Below are 16,990 nucleotides of genomic sequence, written 5' to 3'. Positions count from 1 at the left end.
TTCGCCCTCTCCACTCAACCGAAACTGCGCTTACTAAAGTCTCCAATGACCTATTACTGGCTAAATCCAGAGGTCAATATTCTATCCTCATTCTTCTTGATCTTTCCGCTGCTTTTGACACTGTCAATCACAGCATACTTCTCGATACCCTGTTCTCACTTGGATTCCAGGGCTCTGTCCTTTCCTGGTTCTCTTCCTACCTCTCCCTCCGCACCTTTAGTGTTCACTCTGGTGGATCCTCTTCTACTTCTATCCCTCTGCCTGTCGGTGTACCTCAGGGTTCTGTTCTTGGTCCCCTCCTCTTTTCTATCTACACTTCTTCCCTTGGTTCATTAATCTCATCCCATGGCTTTTCCTACCATCTCTATGCTGTTGACTCCCAAATCTACCTTTTACCCCTGATATCTCACCTTGCATCCAAACCAAAGTTTCAGCGTGCTTGTCTGACATTGCTGTCTGGATGTCTCAACGACACCTGAAATTAAATATGACCAAAACCGAGCTTCTCATTTCCCCCCCCCCCCCCCCCCCCCAAACCCACCTCCCTGCTCCCCCCGTTTTCTATTTCTGTTGATGGCTGTCTCATTCTCCCTGTCTCCTCAGCTCGAAACCTTGGGGTCATCTTTGACTCTTCTCTCTCCTTCTCTGCTCATATCCAGCAGATTGCCAAGACCTGTCGTTTCTTTCTTTACAACATGCGTAAAATCCGCCCCTTTCTTTCCGAGCACTCTACCAAAACCCTCATCCATACCCTTGTCACCTCTCGTTTAGACTATTGCAATCTGCTTCTTGCTGGCCTCCCACTTATTCACCTCTCCCCTCTCCAGTCGGTTCAAAACTCTGCTGCCCGTCTCGTCTTCCGCCAGGGTCGCTTTACTCATACTACCCCTCTCCTCAAGACCCTTCACTGGCTCCCTATCCGTTTTCGCATCCTGTTCAAACTTCTTCTACTAACCTATAAATGTACTCACTCTGCTGCTCCCCAGTATCTCTCCACACTCGTCCTTCCCTACACCCCTTCCCGTGCACTCCGCTCCATGGATAAATCCTTCTTATCTGTTCCCTTCTCCACTACTGCCAACTCCAGACGTCTTGCTGCACCCTACGCCTGGAATAAACTTCCTGAGCCCCTACGTCTTGCCCCATCCTTGGCCACCTTTAAATCTAGACTGAAAGCCCACCTCTTTAACATTGCTTTTGACTCGTAACCACTCGCCTCCACCTACCCTCCTCTCTTCCTTCCCGTTCACGTTAATTGATTTGATTTGCTTACTTTATTTTTTGTCTATTAGATTGTAAGCTCTTTGAGCAGGGACTATCTTTCTTCTATGTTTGTGCAGAGCTGCGTACGCCTTGTAGCGCTATAGAAATGCTAAATAGTAGTAGTAGTAGCAGCATCCCCAGCTGTATTCATCCAAAGATGGGGTCAAAAAACAACAAGGCAAACGATCTGCAAAATCCAATATGGAAAAAGAAGCCAGCAGATCAATATAACATCAGAAAGATTTTATTGATGATACCGCATGTAAACAAATTGCCCGACACAGGCCGTGTTTCGCCCACCAAGGGCTACGTCAGGGGCTAATTTGAAACCTTCTGAAAGGAGCAACTCTAAAAACGGAAAACTTGTGGTGTATAATAGATTGGAAAAAAACAGCGCATACAGCAGATGCCTAAAATGACTTGAAACGGAGGCTATACTGACTGTGACTCTTAACACAACACAAGGAGATGCACTGCTGTCAAACCTGGTTTGACAGCAGTGCATCTGCTTGCGTTGTGTTAAGAGTCACAGTCAGTATAGCCTCCGTTTGAAGTCCTTTCAGAAGGTTTCAAATTAGCCCCTGACGCAGCCCTTGGTGGGCGAAACATGGCCTGTGTCGGGCAATTTGTTTACATGCGGTATCTTCAATAAAATCTTTCTGATGTTATATTGATCTGCTGGCTTCTTTTTCCATATTGGATTTTGCAGATAGTTTGCCTTGTTGTTTTTTAGGACCATCTTTGGATGAATACAGCTGGGGATGCTTGGGGATCCCCACCAGCTATACAGCAAGAGTCAGGACCGATGTTAGCCGTTGTTAGAGCCCAGGTCAGAAAATAAAGCAGGACCCCCCCCCCCCTCCCTGAACCCCTTTCCTTTCTGCCTCCCCTCCAATTTCCCGACCTGCCATTACTATCACACCACAAAAGGTACAGGACTGCAGTGCACACTGTGTGGTGGTAATATCAAAATGCTTACTAACCACACTATGAATCAACTTACTGCATCAACATATGTAATTTTTGTTTAATTTTTAAAGACGACGAGGCATCATATATGGCTCATAAATGAACTATTGGATCTCTTATAGTGCACACCCGAAGCTCTCCAATTATCATTTGCATTCAGTGTCTGATTTTATCTTTTACATAAAAATGCAATTCTGCAACAAACTTTTTTTTTAAAAGACAACAAAACAGTGACCACTTATGTGAGAATGCAGATTACAGAACTGTAGAGACTTGATCAACACATCAACAGACCCTCACAAAATACAGAACAAGGGGTCACAAATTAGAAGTAAAAGTATTTAGACAAAAATTGAGCTGGAAACCCCAAGAAGTTAAACTTGGCATGTACAGCAACACTGGAAAAACAGAAATGTATTTAACATAGTAGATGACGGCAGAAAAAGACCTGCATGGTCCATCCAGTCTGCCCAACAAGATAAACTCATATGTGCTACTTTTTGTGTATACCTTACCTTGATTTGTACCTGTCCTTTTCAGGGCACAGACTGTGTAAGTCTGCCCAGCACTATCCCCGCCTCCCAACCACCAGTCCCGCCTCCCACCACCGGCTCTGGCACAGACCGTGTAAGTCTGCCCAGCACTAACCCTGCCTCCCGCCACCGGCTCTGACACCCAATCTCGGCTAAGCTCCTTAGGATCCATTCCTTCTGAACAGGATTCCTTTATGTTTATCCCACGCGTGCTTGAATTCTTTTACCGTTTTCATTTCCACCACCTCCCGCTGGAGGGCATTCCAAGCATCCACTACTCTCTCTGTGAAAAAATACTTCCTGACATTTTTCTTGAGTCTGCCCCCCTTTTTCCTTTTCTACGAAACACAATGCAAAGACATTTACTGTGCACATTTCCCAAAGCTAACAAATTCTATTTAAAGCATTCAAAATAAAATTCTCTTTTCTACCTTTGTAGTTTAGACATTTTATTGACTCTGGTTTCTCTTTTCTTCTTTCCTGTCTGTGTTGTCTGCTAATTCTCCTTCAAGCGGCTGCTGCCCATAAGTCTTTTCTCCTCTCTCCTGTCTATTCCCTCACTACACCTCCTCTGTTTGTTCCTTTTCCTCTCTATATTTTTTCTTTGCTCTTTGTCAACTCAAATTTCACCCTCTGTCATGCTTCTCCTCCTTTTTACTTTTCAGCCACCTATCAAATTTCCATCTTCTCTAACCCTCTCCCATTCCCATCTCAAACCTTCCCCAGCCCTCCATTCTCTTCCATCTTTAATCTAATCCCCATTACCATATTTCTACTCTCTGTAATCACTGTCCTTTATTTCCTTGCCACCCCCTCCTGGCCTCTCCCACATGGTTTCACCATCCTCTCCATCCTTCTAGCCCAGCAGCTGCTCCCTTTTCTCCTCTCTCGTAGCCTGATATCTCCCTGTCCTTTTTGTCTTCCCTCCTGCTCACACCATAATTTCTCCTCTCTTCCCTCACTTCCACTGTCCGGCATCTCTCCATCACTCTCTTCTGCTCCTGGATCCAATATCTCCCTCTTTCTCCCCTCTCCACCTCTCATTTACCCCCATGTCCAAAATCTCTCCCTCTCTCCAGTTGTCCACAATCTCTCTCTTTCCGTGTGCCCAAAATCTCTCTTCCCCCTCTCCCATGCAGCATTTTCTCCCTTGCTCCTGTCCACTACCTTGTCCAACATTTCTGCCTCTCTCCCCCATGCACCACCTCCCCCATCCCTCCACCCTTATGTCCAACATTTCTCCCTCTCACCTTCCCCTCCACCCTTATGTCCAACAATTCTCCCATCCCATGTCCAACAATTCTCCCTCTATCACCCTCCATGCAGCATCTCTCCCTCACCCTTATGTTCAACATTTCTCCCTCTCTCACCCTCCCCGCAGCCTCTCACCCCTGTGTCCAACATTTTTACCTGTCTCACCCCTCTCACCCTCCATTAAGTATCTCTCCCTCCCCTCTCACCCTTACATCCAACATTTCTCCATCTCTCACATCCCTCACCATCCATGCAGCATCTCTTCCTCTCCTCCATTCCTCCACTCTTATTTCCAACAATTCTCCCATCCCATCCCATGTCCAGCAATTCTCTTTCTATCACTCCCTGTCCCCGTGCAGCATCTCTCCTTCTATCAACGGGTCTCCGGCAGTGGCAGTATGGAGGGGAGCAGGCTGGGCTCCCGTGGTCCTACATCTCCCTCCCTTTAAGCATTGCTGTTACTTGAACAGGTCTGCAGCAGCGATTCCTAAACGCTGTCTGACACGCTAAGCCGGAAGCCTCCTTTCTGCCACGTCCCGCAGGCACTGTCATGAACAGGATGTTGTGACAGAGGGTGGCGGGACGTGATAGAAAGGAGGCTTCTGACAGTGACAGGCAGCTTGTGGGAATCGCTGCTTCTATTGGAGAATCCGTTCATGCAACAGCGACACTTAAGGGAGGTAGATGCAGGACAGCGAGAGCCCAGCCTGCTTTCCCTCCATGCCTGTGATGTTAAAGGTGCACCACAGCCCAAACTGGGTGGGCCCAGGCCCACTCGTGGCTACGCCCATGGATCCATCCAGTATTGGTCCATTGGGATTCTTATAATGTGTAACATACCCAACTATACAGTTTTAGTTCAAGGGTATGGATGTAGCAGCTTGATTCATGTGCTGCCTGTAGGGAAGTGTACAGGAAAAAATTTTCTGTTCATTAGTGATTGGTTTGGCCTTTTTTCCCAATTTTTGGACTTTATTTTACTTTGCTTCACACATTCATATTTAAAATCTTTATCATGCATTAGAATTTTTTTAACATGCAAATTTATTTTGTGCGCTTTAATTCTAAGGCTAATGCACGGTAAATCAATTTGGTCACACTAAAATTTTTTAAGGCATTCTAATGAAATTAATGTGCACTATTGCTGTTTTTTAGAAGAAAGGGAAGAACTATGTGCTCTAGGCAAAAGTTAATAAAACTAGCCTGGCAGCTGTTTCTTAGAGTAGCTAGTCTCTAACGTTTGACTCTATAACCAGGGATGGGTCCTACTGAATCCAGTCCTTCCACTGGACAAAACATGCATTTGTATAGTCACTGAACTGGCATATTGCTCTCTTTCTCTTCTTCTGGTCTTTGCTTCCCAGATATTGTCAGCTATCGCGTGACCATCACTGCCAACCCTTGAAAAGTGCAGGTGTGGAGTCGAACATGTGTTCTTTAGTAATAAATGGCATAGCACTTTAGGACACTAAAACCTATTCTGACTCATACCCAGAATAAGAATAAACCTGATGGACAATATGCTTAAACTATCTTTGCTTGCATTAGGATTTCTGTTGAGGGAAAAGTGGAAGGAGAAATTTAGCACTGTATGAGACGGAAGCTGCAGAAAGAGATGAGATCATTCTTTTGAGAAAGAAGAGAGGAATCTCTCCATTTATGTCAGAGCGGAAGGTTTTGGAGCCTGCAATGTACCTGCCAGGCATATGTGACTGACTGAATAGTAGTACATTGTTAGCATTGTCTATGATAGTTCACTGCTGTTAGTAAGCAACTTATAAAGGACTGTTTTATGTAGAATGTTGAGATCAGAATTTAGATGTCCAGGTTGAGATGTGCTCAATTCTGGCACCATTGTGCAAAAGGCACTGCCAAATGTGGAGTGCATATGTATTAGCCAGTATGCACAACAGGAGCAGCTATTTTACAAATATACACTTAGAGAAAATGAGCAGCATGAACCCAGTAGCTTCCATGTGGAATAATTGGCACTTCTGCATGGAAATGGCATCGCTTCCACATGTAGCTGTCTCATTTTACAAATTCACAATTTTAACAACCCAATGCTTAAAGATGTCTTCACACACTTTTAGAAAGAAACATGGCACATGGCGCGAGTTCGGTTATAGCTTCGTAAGATAACTTTTATGAATACATTTATCAAACCAATTTAAAATATGTTTTTTATAAGCTAATAAATGGTGAAAAAATTATAAACAATCCATGATATATAGAGGCTGACGATGATATTGGCGAGCCACAGGGCTACGTCCTTGTATGAAAAGAGTTGCTGCCAAGGCGTCTACATGACTTAATTGGGACTTTGCCCACATTTCTTTATAAAAGTGCGTGAAGACATCTTTAGGCATTGGGCTGTTAAAATCGTGTGTTTGGTTTTCCCTGCTGAGTTAAAAATATTATTATTTGGACTATTTTAAATCTGATTTTTCATTTTACAAACAGACATGTATGTGGCAACAATTTACACCCGATTTACTAAGCCATGCGGCAATGCTGACCCAGCCCATTCAAAGCTGCTAGTGCAGCTTAGTAAACAAGGGTTAGTGAGGTCACGGGTATTTTTTCTTCATTTTGGAAATGAACAATTGATTAAGGAAATTTACTCCCTTAATTCCTTGTCTAAAGCCTTGGCTGCACTTTTTTAAAAAGATGTTCATGTTTTTGAGCTGGTGTGAAACCTGATGAGAACATTTTTCCCGTAAACATATATTTCTTTTGTAAAATGGGGAATCTGTGTATATTTTTGTCCCTCCCAAGGTGCAGTCAGAATCATGCCCCCAGCAGGCCCCCATTAAATCTCTACACGGTGTGGATCTCCATATTAAAATCTCCATTTATACACGTATGCAGCATGCATGAATAAATACCACTATTAAACATGGAGCTGCTTCTAAAATAGCCCCCATAGGCTAGATTTACTAAAGGGCGCTATCACATTACTGCTACTATTAAACCATTAATGTTGCATTTTTAGTAAATAGGGTCCCATTGCATAAAATGGGTTTTGCAGTAGATAATATGCATTAATGTGTGTTCAGATCTGATAATGCAGTAATACACTTCAGTAAATCTAGTGCTTTGTTGGGGGTGGGAGGATACGAACCTCTTATTTTGTTTCACTCATCTCTTTCTAAAGTTCCTTCACTTCAGGGCATTTTAGTGAGAGATTAAAATGGCATCTTAGTTTTACACTAAATCTACCTGGTGTGTATGAGCTAACATATATTCTCCTGACAGGCCTTGTTCACTTTCACTAATTCAAGTATAGTCACATGAGCTAGTTTGATTGTCTGCAGATCACTTTTTGATTTAAATAAAAGGGCAATTAAATTTTCTGTGCACATTTAAGATTAAATGAAGATACCCCTTCCCAGCCAGAACTTGTAGCAGTGATCATCTCATGTACACATAGAGGCATATTTTCAAAGCACTTAGCCTTCCAAAGTTCCATAGGTTTCTATGGAACTTTGGAAGGCTAAGTGCTCACATTCGACAAACTTCAACTAAAGCCTGATTTCAGGAAATAAAGTAAAACTTTATTTTAAACATTTTGCTTGTTTTTTTTTTCCCCTTTATTATGTTACAAGAAACCTGCCCGCTATCGAAGGGCTATAAGCTATGACAGTAAAGAGTACTACATGCGCTTGGCATCTATAAACCCTGCAGTCTTCCAACATACCATTCAGGAGAGCTCAGAAGGAGAAACTGCTCACCAAGAACTGGAGCACGGCGAAGATACAATAGCTAGAGTCAAAGGTTGGTATGATTTCTGTTGTAGAATAATCCACATTCAAACTGACCTTTCTTTTGCAAATAATGTATATAGTATTCTCCGAGGACAAGCAGGCTGCTTGTTCTCACTGATGGGTGACGTCCACGGCAGCCCCTCCAATCGGAAACTTCACTAGCAAAGTCCTTTGCTAGCCCTCGCGCGCCCGCGCGCACCGCGCATGCGCGGCCGTCTTCCCGGCCGAAACCGGCTCGAGCCGGCCAGTCTTCTTTTGTCCGCACTCGGTACGGTCGTGTTTTCGCCGTGTCGAGCCCCGGAAAGTCGACCTCGCGCGTCCAATTTGTTTTGAACGTGTTTTTTTTCCTTCGGGAAAGCTTTGTCCTAGTCGGGAAGTGCTCCGGAAACCCCCCGCCGGGTTTCGTGTAAATCCTCCCCGTACTTCCAGCTTTTTTGCCCCGGTAAGTTTTCTTTCGTCGTCGGGGTAGGCCTCTTTTCGGCCTCGGTCGAGATTTTTTCTCCCTCTAAATTTGGTGCTTCAAATTTCGCCATTTCGGCTTTTGATTTCGCCGGCGTGATTTTTCCGCCCATGACATCGAAGCCTTCCAGCGGCTTCAAGAAGTGCACCCAGTGCGCCCGGGTTATCTCGCTCACTGATCGACACTCGTCGTGTCTTCAGTGTCTGGGGGCCGAGCACCGCCCTCAGAACTGCAGTCTGTGTTCCCTGCTTCAAAGGCGGACTCAGGTAGCGAGACTAGCCCAGTGGAACGTGTTGTTCTCGGGCTCTTCGTCGGCATCGGCACCGGGATCTTCGAGTGCATCGACGTCGTCAGCGTCCAGACCTTCTTCCTCGGCCGCCCCTGCATCGAGTGCATCGAGGCATCGGGCCTCTGCATCGGCGCCGAGACATCGGATAGCTGCATCGACGTCGGTGGTACCAGGACCTCGTCTGCTGATGTCGTCGGACGGTGGTGCATCGGGTGGAGTGCAGGTGAGGGCTGTCCATTCCCCTGCTGGTGGCGGTGAGCCCTCGGGTGGGTCTCCGCCTACCCTGAGGGCTCCTGCGGTACAGCCCCCCCGAGATCGACCTTCTTCAGTCTCGGCCCCGAGGAAGCGACGGATGGATTCGACGTCCTCCTCGTCGGTGCCGGGGAGCTCCGGTGACATGCTTCGGAAGAAATCGAAGAAGCATCGACACCGGTCTCCTCCCCGTGTCGGCACCGAGAGCTCTGGGTCTCCGAGGGATTCGGCACCCAGCAGGCATCGGCACCGAGAGGACCGCTCACCCTCTGTTCAGGAGGTGTCGATGCGCTCCGCTCTGGACAGCCCGGAACAGCCTCCACGCCCGGAACAGGTACTGACGTCGACGCCTGCATCGACCTCTCAGCCTTTCTCTGCAGCCGCTCTAAACGAGAGCCTCCGGGCCGTTCTCCCAGAGATTCTGGGAGAGCTGTTGCGCCCTACCCCTCCGGTACCGGCGGTGCTTGCGCCACCGGTACCGTCGAGCGTGGCGCCGGCTGGCCCATCGCCCAGGTTGAGGTCCCCGACGTCGGTACCGCGTGCGGTACCGACCGCGGCCACCTCCCAGGAAGGCTCCCCGACTACGTCGGCGGAGGGAGCTTCGCCGATGCGGGCGAGGGAGTCTACCTCTCGACGCCCCCATCGTGGACGGGGTTCCACGGAGTCGAGCAGGGCGAGGTTGCAGACACAGGTCCGTGAACTTGTGTCTGACACCGAGGGTGAGGCCTCGTGGGAGGAAGAGGAAGATCCCAGATATTTCTCTGACGAGGAGTCTGAGGGTCTTCCGTCTGATCCCACTCCCTCTCCTGAGAGACAGCTTTCTCCTCCCGAGAGTCTGTCTTTTGCCTCCTTTGTCCGGGAGATGTCTACGGCCATCCCCTTCCCGGTGGTTGTGGAGGACGAGCCCAGGGCTGAAATGTTTGAGCTCCTGGACTATCCTTCTCCACCTAAGGAAGCGTCCACTGTTCCCTTGCACCATGTCCTGAAGAAGACATTGCTTGCGAACTGGACCAAGCCATTAACTAATCCCCACATTCCCAAGAAGATCGAGTCCCAGTACCGGATCCATGGGGACCCAGAGCTGATGCGCACTCAGTTGCCTCATGACTCTGGAGTTGTGGATTTGGCCCTAAAGAAGGCTAAGAGTTCTAGGGAACATGCTTCGGCGCCCCCGGGCAAGGACGCTAGAACCTTAGACTCCTTTGGGAGGAAGGCCTACCATTCCTCTATGCTCGTGTCCAAGATCCAGTCTTACCAGCTCTACACGAGCATACACATGCGGAATAATGTGCGGCAGTTGGCGGGCTTGGTTGATGCTCTTCCCCCTGAGCAAGCCAAGCCTTTTCAGGAGGTGGTCAGGCAGCTGAAGGCGTGCAGAAAATTCCTGGCCAGAGGAGTTTATGACACTTTTGATGTTGCGTCCAGGGCCGCTGCTCAAGGTGTGGTGATGCGCAGGCTCTCATGGCTGCGTGCCGCCGACCTGGAGAATAGAATCCAGCAGCGGATTGCGGACTCGCCTTGCCGTGCGGATAACATTTTTGGCGAAAAAGTCGAGCAGGTGGTAGAGTCTCTCCACCAGCGGGACACCGCATTCGACAAGTTCGCCCGCCGGCAGCCTTCAGCTTCTACCTCTACAGGTAGACGATTTTTCGGGGGAAGGAAGACTGTTCCCTATACTTCTGGCAAGCGTAGGTACAATCCTCCTTCCCGACAGCCTGCGGCCCAGGCTAAGCCCCAGCGCGCTCGCTCTCGTCAGCAGCGTGCGAATCAGCAAGGCCCCGCGGCTCCCCAGCAAAAGCAAGGGGCGAGCTTTTGACTGGCTCCAGCAGAGCATAGCCGACATCCAAGTGTCAGTGCCGGGCGACCTGCCTGTCGGAGGGAGGTTGAAAGCTTTTCACCAAAGGTGGCCTCTCATAACCTCCGATCAGTGGGTTCTCCAAATAGTCCGGCAAGGATACACCCTCAATTTGGCCTCACAACCTCCAAATTGTCCACCGGGAGCTCAGTCCTACAGCTTCCAGCACAAGCAGGTACTTGCAGAGGAACTCTCCGCCCTTCTCAGCGCCAATGCGGTCGAGCCCGTGCCATCCGGGCAAGAAGGGCTGGGGTTCTATTCCAGGTACTTCCTTGTGGAAAAGAAAACAGGGGGGATGCGTCCCATCCTAGACCTAAGGGCCCTGAACAAATATCTCGTAAAAGAAAAGTTCAGGATGCTTTCCCTGGGCACCCTTCTCCCCATGATTCAGCAAAACGATTGGCTATGCTCTCTGGACTTGAAGGATGCCTACACACACATCCCGATACTGCCAGCTCACAGACAGTATCTGCGATTTCAGCTGGGCGCACGCCACTTCCAGTACTGTGTGCTACCCTTTGGGCTCGCCTCTGCGCCCAGGGTGTTCACAAAGTGCCTAGCTGTGGTAGCAGCGGCGCTTCGCAGGCTGGGGGTGCACGTGTTCCCATATCTCGACGATTGGCTGGTGAAGAACACATCCGAGGCAGGAGCCCTGCAGTCCATGCAGATGACTATTCGCCTCCTGGAGCTACTGGGGTTTGTGATAAATTACCCAAAGTCCCATCTTCTCCCAGTGCAGAAACTCGAATTCATCGGAGCCCTGCTGGATTCTCGGACGGCTCGCGCCTATCTCCCAGAGGCGAGGGCCAACAACTTGTTGTCCCTCGTCTCGCGGGTGCGAGCGTCCCAGCAGATCACAGCTCGGCAGATGTTGAGATTGCTGGGCCACATGGCTTCCACAGTTCATGTGACTCCCATGGCCCGCCTTCACATGAGATCTGCTCAATGGACCCTAGCCTCCCAGTGGTATCAGGCCGCCGGGGGTCTAGAGGACGTGATCCACCTGTCCACGAGTTTTCTCGAATCCCTGTATTGGTGGACGATTTGCTCCAATTTGACTCTGGGACGTCCCTTCCAAATTCCTCAGCCTCAAAAAGTGCTGACCACGGATGCGTCTCTCCTGGGATGGGGAGCTCATGTCGATGGGCTTCACACCCAAGGAAGGTGGTCCCTCCAAGAAAGCGATCTACAGATCAATCTTCTGGAGTTGCGAGCGATCTGGAACGCTCTGAAGGCTTTCAGAGATCGGCTGTCCCACCAAATTATCCAAATTCAGACAGACAATCAGGTTGCCATGTACTATGTCAACAAGCAGGGGGGCACCGGATCTCGCCCCCTGTGTCAGGAAGCCGTCAGCATGTGGCTCTGGGCTCGCCGTCAAGGCATGGTGCTCCAAGCCACATATCTGGCAGGCGTAAACAACAGTCTGGCCGACAGGTTGAGCAGGATTATGCAACCTCACGAGTGGTCGCTCAATTCCCGTGTGGTGCGACAGATCTTCCAGGCGTGGGGCACCCCCCTGGTGGATCTCTTCGCATCTCAAGTGAACCACAAGGTCCCTCAGTTCTGTTCCAGGCTTCAGGCCCACGGCAGACTGGCGTCGGATGCCTTCCTCCTGGATTGGGGGGAAGGTCTGCTGTATGCTTATCCTCCCATTCCTCTGGTGGGGAAGACTTTGTTGAAACTCAAGCAAGACCGAGGCACCATGATTCTGATTGCTCCCTTTTGGCCGCGTCAGATCTGGTTCCCTCTTCTTCTGGAGTTATCCTCCGAAGAACCGTGGAGATTGGAGTGTTTTCCGACCCTCATCACGCAGGACGAAGGGGCTCTTCTGCATCCCAACCTCCAGTCCCTGGCTCTCACGGCCTGGATGTTGAGGGCGTAGACTTTGCCTCTTTGGGTCTGCCAGAGGGTGTCTCCCGCATCTTGCTTGCTTCCAGGAAAGACTCCACTAAGAGAAGTTACTTCTTTCATTGGAGGAGGTTTGCCGTCTGGTGTGACAGCAAGGCCCTAGATCCTCGCTCTTGTCCTACACAGACCCTGCTTGAATACCTTCTCCACTTGTCTGAGTCTGGTCTGAAGACCAACTCCGTAAGGGTTCACCTTAGTGCAATCAGTGCATACCATTACCAAGTGGAAGGTAAGCCGATCTCAGGACAGCCTTTAGTTGTTCGCTTCATGAGAGGTTTGCTTTTGTCAAAGCCCCCTGTCAAGCCTCCTACAGTGTCATGGGATCTCAATGTCGTTCTCACCCAGCTGATGAAACCTCCTTTCGAGCCACTGAATTCCTGCCATCCGAAGTACTTGACCTGGAAGGTCATTTTCTTGGTGGCAGTTACCTCGGCTCGTAGAGTCAGTGAGCTTCAGGCCCTGGTAGCCCAGGCCCCTTACACCAAATTTCATCACAACAGAGTAGTCCTCCGCACTCACCCTAAGTTTCTGCCAAAGGTTGTGTCGGAGTTCCATCTGAACCAGTCAATTGTCTTGCCAACATTCTTTCCCCGTCCTCATTCCTGCCCTGCTGAACGTCAGCTGCACACATTGGACTGCAAGAGAGCATTGGCCTTCTATCTGGAGCGGACACAGCCCCACAGACAGTCCGCCCAATTGTTTGTTTCTTTTGATCCCAACAAGAGGGGAGTGGCTGTAGGGAAACGCACCATATCCAATTGGCTAGCAGATTGCATTTCCTTCACTTACGCCCAGGCTGGGCTGGCTCTTGAGGGTCATGTCACGGCTCATAATGTTAGAGCCATGGCAGCGTCGGTAGCCCACTTGAAGTCAGCCACCATGGAGGAAATTTGCAAAGCTGCGACGTGGTCATCTGTCCACACATTCACATCTCATTACTGCCTGCAGCAGGATACCCGACGTGACAGTCGGTTCGGGCAGTCAGTTCTTCAGAACCTGTTTGGGCTTTAGGATCCAACTCCACCCCCCGAGGGCCCTGTTTGTTCTGTTCCAGGCTACACTCTCAGTTAGTTGGTAAATTTTTTAGGTCAATCTCAGTTATGTCCTCGCCGTTGCGAGGCCCAATTGACCAATGTTGTTGTTTTGAGTGAGCCTGGGGGCTAGGGATACCCCATCAGTGAGAACAAGCAGCCTGCTTGTCCTCGGAGAAAGCGAATGCTACATACCTGTAGAAGGTATTCTCCGAGGACAGCAGGCTGATTGTTCTCACAAACCCGCCCGCCTCCCCTTTGGAGTTGTGTCTTCCCTTGAAGTGTATTGTCTTGCTACATACTGGACTGGCCGGCTCGAGCCGGTTTCGGGCGGGAAGACGGCCGCGCATGCGCGGTGCGCGCGGGCGCGCGAGGGCTAGCAAAGGACTTTGCTAGTGAAGTTTCCGATTGGAGGGGCTGCCGTGGACGTCACCCATCAGTGAGAACAATCAGCCTGCTGTCCTCGGAGAATACCTTCTACAGGTATGTAGCATTCGCTTTCTCCAGCATGGAAATAGTAGTGCAGAAAGTTTATGCTTTCTGGTACCTTGTCATTTTAGTGCTTTGGGGGAACAGACATGTTTTTTCTGTGAGTAAGATATTGTACAACCGTGCCAAGAAAGAACATGAAAAAGAAGGAAACCTGAAAATAGATACATCACTATTACATAACCAGAACAGAATTTCTGGCAAGAGTTGTATTATGGTGCAGTTAGGATATTGAGATGATCTAATGAGGAGATTGAGAAGAGCAAAGTATACATGCATAAACGTCAACTACTGTAACTCCCAGTCCACATAGGAACACTTTCAGCCAACCTGGTTTCTCTGCTCCAGGCATTCTAGGATTTATAGTCCTTCATTTTTGTATTGGCAAGTGAGGATGAATCCTTGAATGCAAAAGAATGAAAATTTACATGTTAGGATTAGGTCAAAGCATTTGTGATAGACTGGTTTCTCTAAGAGGTTTATAAATATTCAAGGCTCAAAACTGCTTATGTCGTGAAAGACAAGGACTGAAAAATTATGTTGTGAACATTCTTAAGGTCTGTTAATGCCCTACCTACACTTTACATACTACTACTGCAGGTTGGATTTTAAAAGCTTATGGCAGAATTCTTTGAGGATATTTTCATTGTTGCTTCTGTCACAGAGCTGTGCCAAGTTGATTTAGTTCTCTCTCGTCAGTTTGTCAGTTCTGTGCCAAATGAGGAGGTCTGTGATTGATTTTGTCGTGATCAGTCTGTGCTACACATGTGCAGGTCTTGTGAAGCCGCCCCTGAAGCGCTCTCGCTCAGCACCTGATGGGGGAGATGAGGACAGCCAGGAGCAACTACAGGACCAAGGGTCTGAGGGTAATTCCATAGAAGAAGAAGAAAAGACTGACAGCACAACCTTACTGCGACTGCTGGAGGAAGGAGAAAAGGTGTGATAAATACATCATCTTTTGGGCTGGTCTTGTGGATTTTTGGTAGCACTGCACAGACCAGTATAGTAAACCTGGACTCAGTTTGTATATATTGAGGTCACAGCTGAGTCAAGTTTGAGGAAGGTTAAGCTTTTAAACATACTAATGTTTGCTACATTTTTTGCCAACATAATATCTCATATTCTGAGGGTGCATCAGTGGCCACCCCAGGAAGACCACAGATAGACAAAGACCTGTGGCAGGTACAGAGTAGGTGGACCTAATAGTCCGTGTCTACCCCTCTATCTCTGGAGGGAACTAGAGTTATAACTTACGAGAGAAGGCTGCTATGAATCCTCCGCATGAATAATCTGTGAATAAAATGAAATTCCACTTCTCACTATAATGTGTATTTTCAGAGTACATTCACAACTAAGCTGTTTTATCTGTTTAACAAAGCAACTCACTGAGTTTAAAACCCTTTTCTCCAATTGAAATGTTTGTTGAATTTTACCATGGCAATTTAATATCATCTTCTTATATAATAATTTGCACCTCCGTCTGGATGCCTGGGTTCGTAACACAGTTCCCATTGGTCCGCTCCGGGGATGATGTCACAGGGCGGACCAATGGGAAGTGAGAGGGAAGGGAACCCAGGAGCAGCCACCGGAGGTGAGTAAACAATCCCCCCACCCCGAGTTCCATGACCCCCTACCTCCCTCCCTCCTTCCACTCCCGTCCGTCCGAGTTCCACGGGCCTTCTCCAGTCCGACGGCCGCACTCCCGTCCGAGTTCCTTGCCCCCCCCCCCCTTGGATTTCTGCCACCCAACGCCTCCCTCTCTCTCTCTCTGTGGCCTCCAAGTGCAAGCAGGACGTGTGCGGGTGCCCCAGCCCTTCGTAAGTGCCAGCTGCTGTTTAAAACGTTTTACCTCCTGCTCCGCCAGCAACAGTGAAGTGGAGCACGCACGGACGCCGCTTCAGACTGCCTTTGCTTTCGCTTCTGTTTCAGCTGTTCCTCTGGTCCCGCCCTTATTTCCTATTCCATAGGCTAAATATTTATCCAAATCCCCCCTTTGTGCTCCCATCAACAAACTTCCCATTGCTATCAGTTCCCATACCATTTGCAATTTTGGTCATTTCCACTATGTGGTAGAAACTTCCCTTGTACCTACACTGCCACCAACTTTCTCCCCTCCCTCCTTCCCACTCCCCATTTGCTAATCCTATTTGGTGTCAAGTACATTCTGCATTAAACCTTATAATAATTTTTCTGCAGTTAACTAAGTTTCCCTATCACTGTATGTAGTCCTTCCCAGTTTTGATCTATTAATTGGTATTCTATATCTTTCTCTCAAGCACTTAATGTATTTAAGCCTTCTCCTTCTGGTGACTTAGCAACATGCTATGACAATGACCCTTTACTCTCTCTTTCCTGTTCTATCTATTGCCGCACCTGTTTATTGTAAAAATAGTCTCTTTCCATGAGGCCAGATTTGCTCCCAAATTTCTTCAGAACTTCTCAACAGCCCCTCTGCTGTGTGGATCTGCTTTACCTTGGATAGGACTTTTACCTTCCATTCCCTGAACTACATGTATATGCCACCCAGCACAAACCTTTTATTTTAGCAAATGGGCATCAAAGGATTAACGGCCCCTCCTTCAAATCCGTCTCGTTCTTGTGCCAATATTTTCAGTCCGCCTAATGCATGGGTTTGTTATCCCAGTCATATGTTCCTCCATCTGTGGAAGCCACACAAAATCCTCTCAAGGGATCTCTCCCATTTGTTTTCCTGCTGTAACCTGACTCAGTGTTTATTCTTACTTTGCCCCTGCCACTACCATACAGTCAGAATTTACACTGCTGCATAGTATCATTCTATACTTGGAACCTGTTGCTTCCAACAATTCTCTACTGTATCCCTTTCAACATTTCTCAGTCAGAAGTGATATAAAATAATAAAGCATTCCAGGAAGACAATTCTTCTTCCCACTGGCTA

The 16,990-nt window shown here is 48.3% G+C and overlaps 1 protein-coding gene across 5 annotated transcripts in view; it reads left to right on the top strand.

Moving 5' to 3' along the window:
* The window catches only part of WDFY3 (WD repeat and FYVE domain containing 3), a 655,707-nt gene that overhangs the window by 507,597 nt on the left and 131,120 nt on the right, over positions 1 to 16,990 (top strand). For all 5 annotated transcript variants that reach the window (XM_030190597.1, XM_030190598.1, XM_030190593.1 and 2 more), the window contains 2 exons: positions 7,628 to 7,796; positions 14,847 to 15,010. In XM_030190597.1, coding sequence (XP_030046457.1) covers positions 7,628 to 7,796; positions 14,847 to 15,010 — 333 coding nt within the window. The remainder of the gene's footprint in view (positions 1 to 7,627; positions 7,797 to 14,846; positions 15,011 to 16,990) is intronic.

Source organism: Microcaecilia unicolor, chromosome 2, assembly GCF_901765095.1.
Source record: "Microcaecilia unicolor chromosome 2, aMicUni1.1, whole genome shotgun sequence".
Lineage (NCBI taxonomy): Eukaryota > Metazoa > Chordata > Amphibia > Gymnophiona > Siphonopidae > Microcaecilia > Microcaecilia unicolor.
The sequence above is the reverse complement of the archived record's forward strand: the minus strand, read 5'-3'. Positions and strand labels throughout refer to the sequence as shown.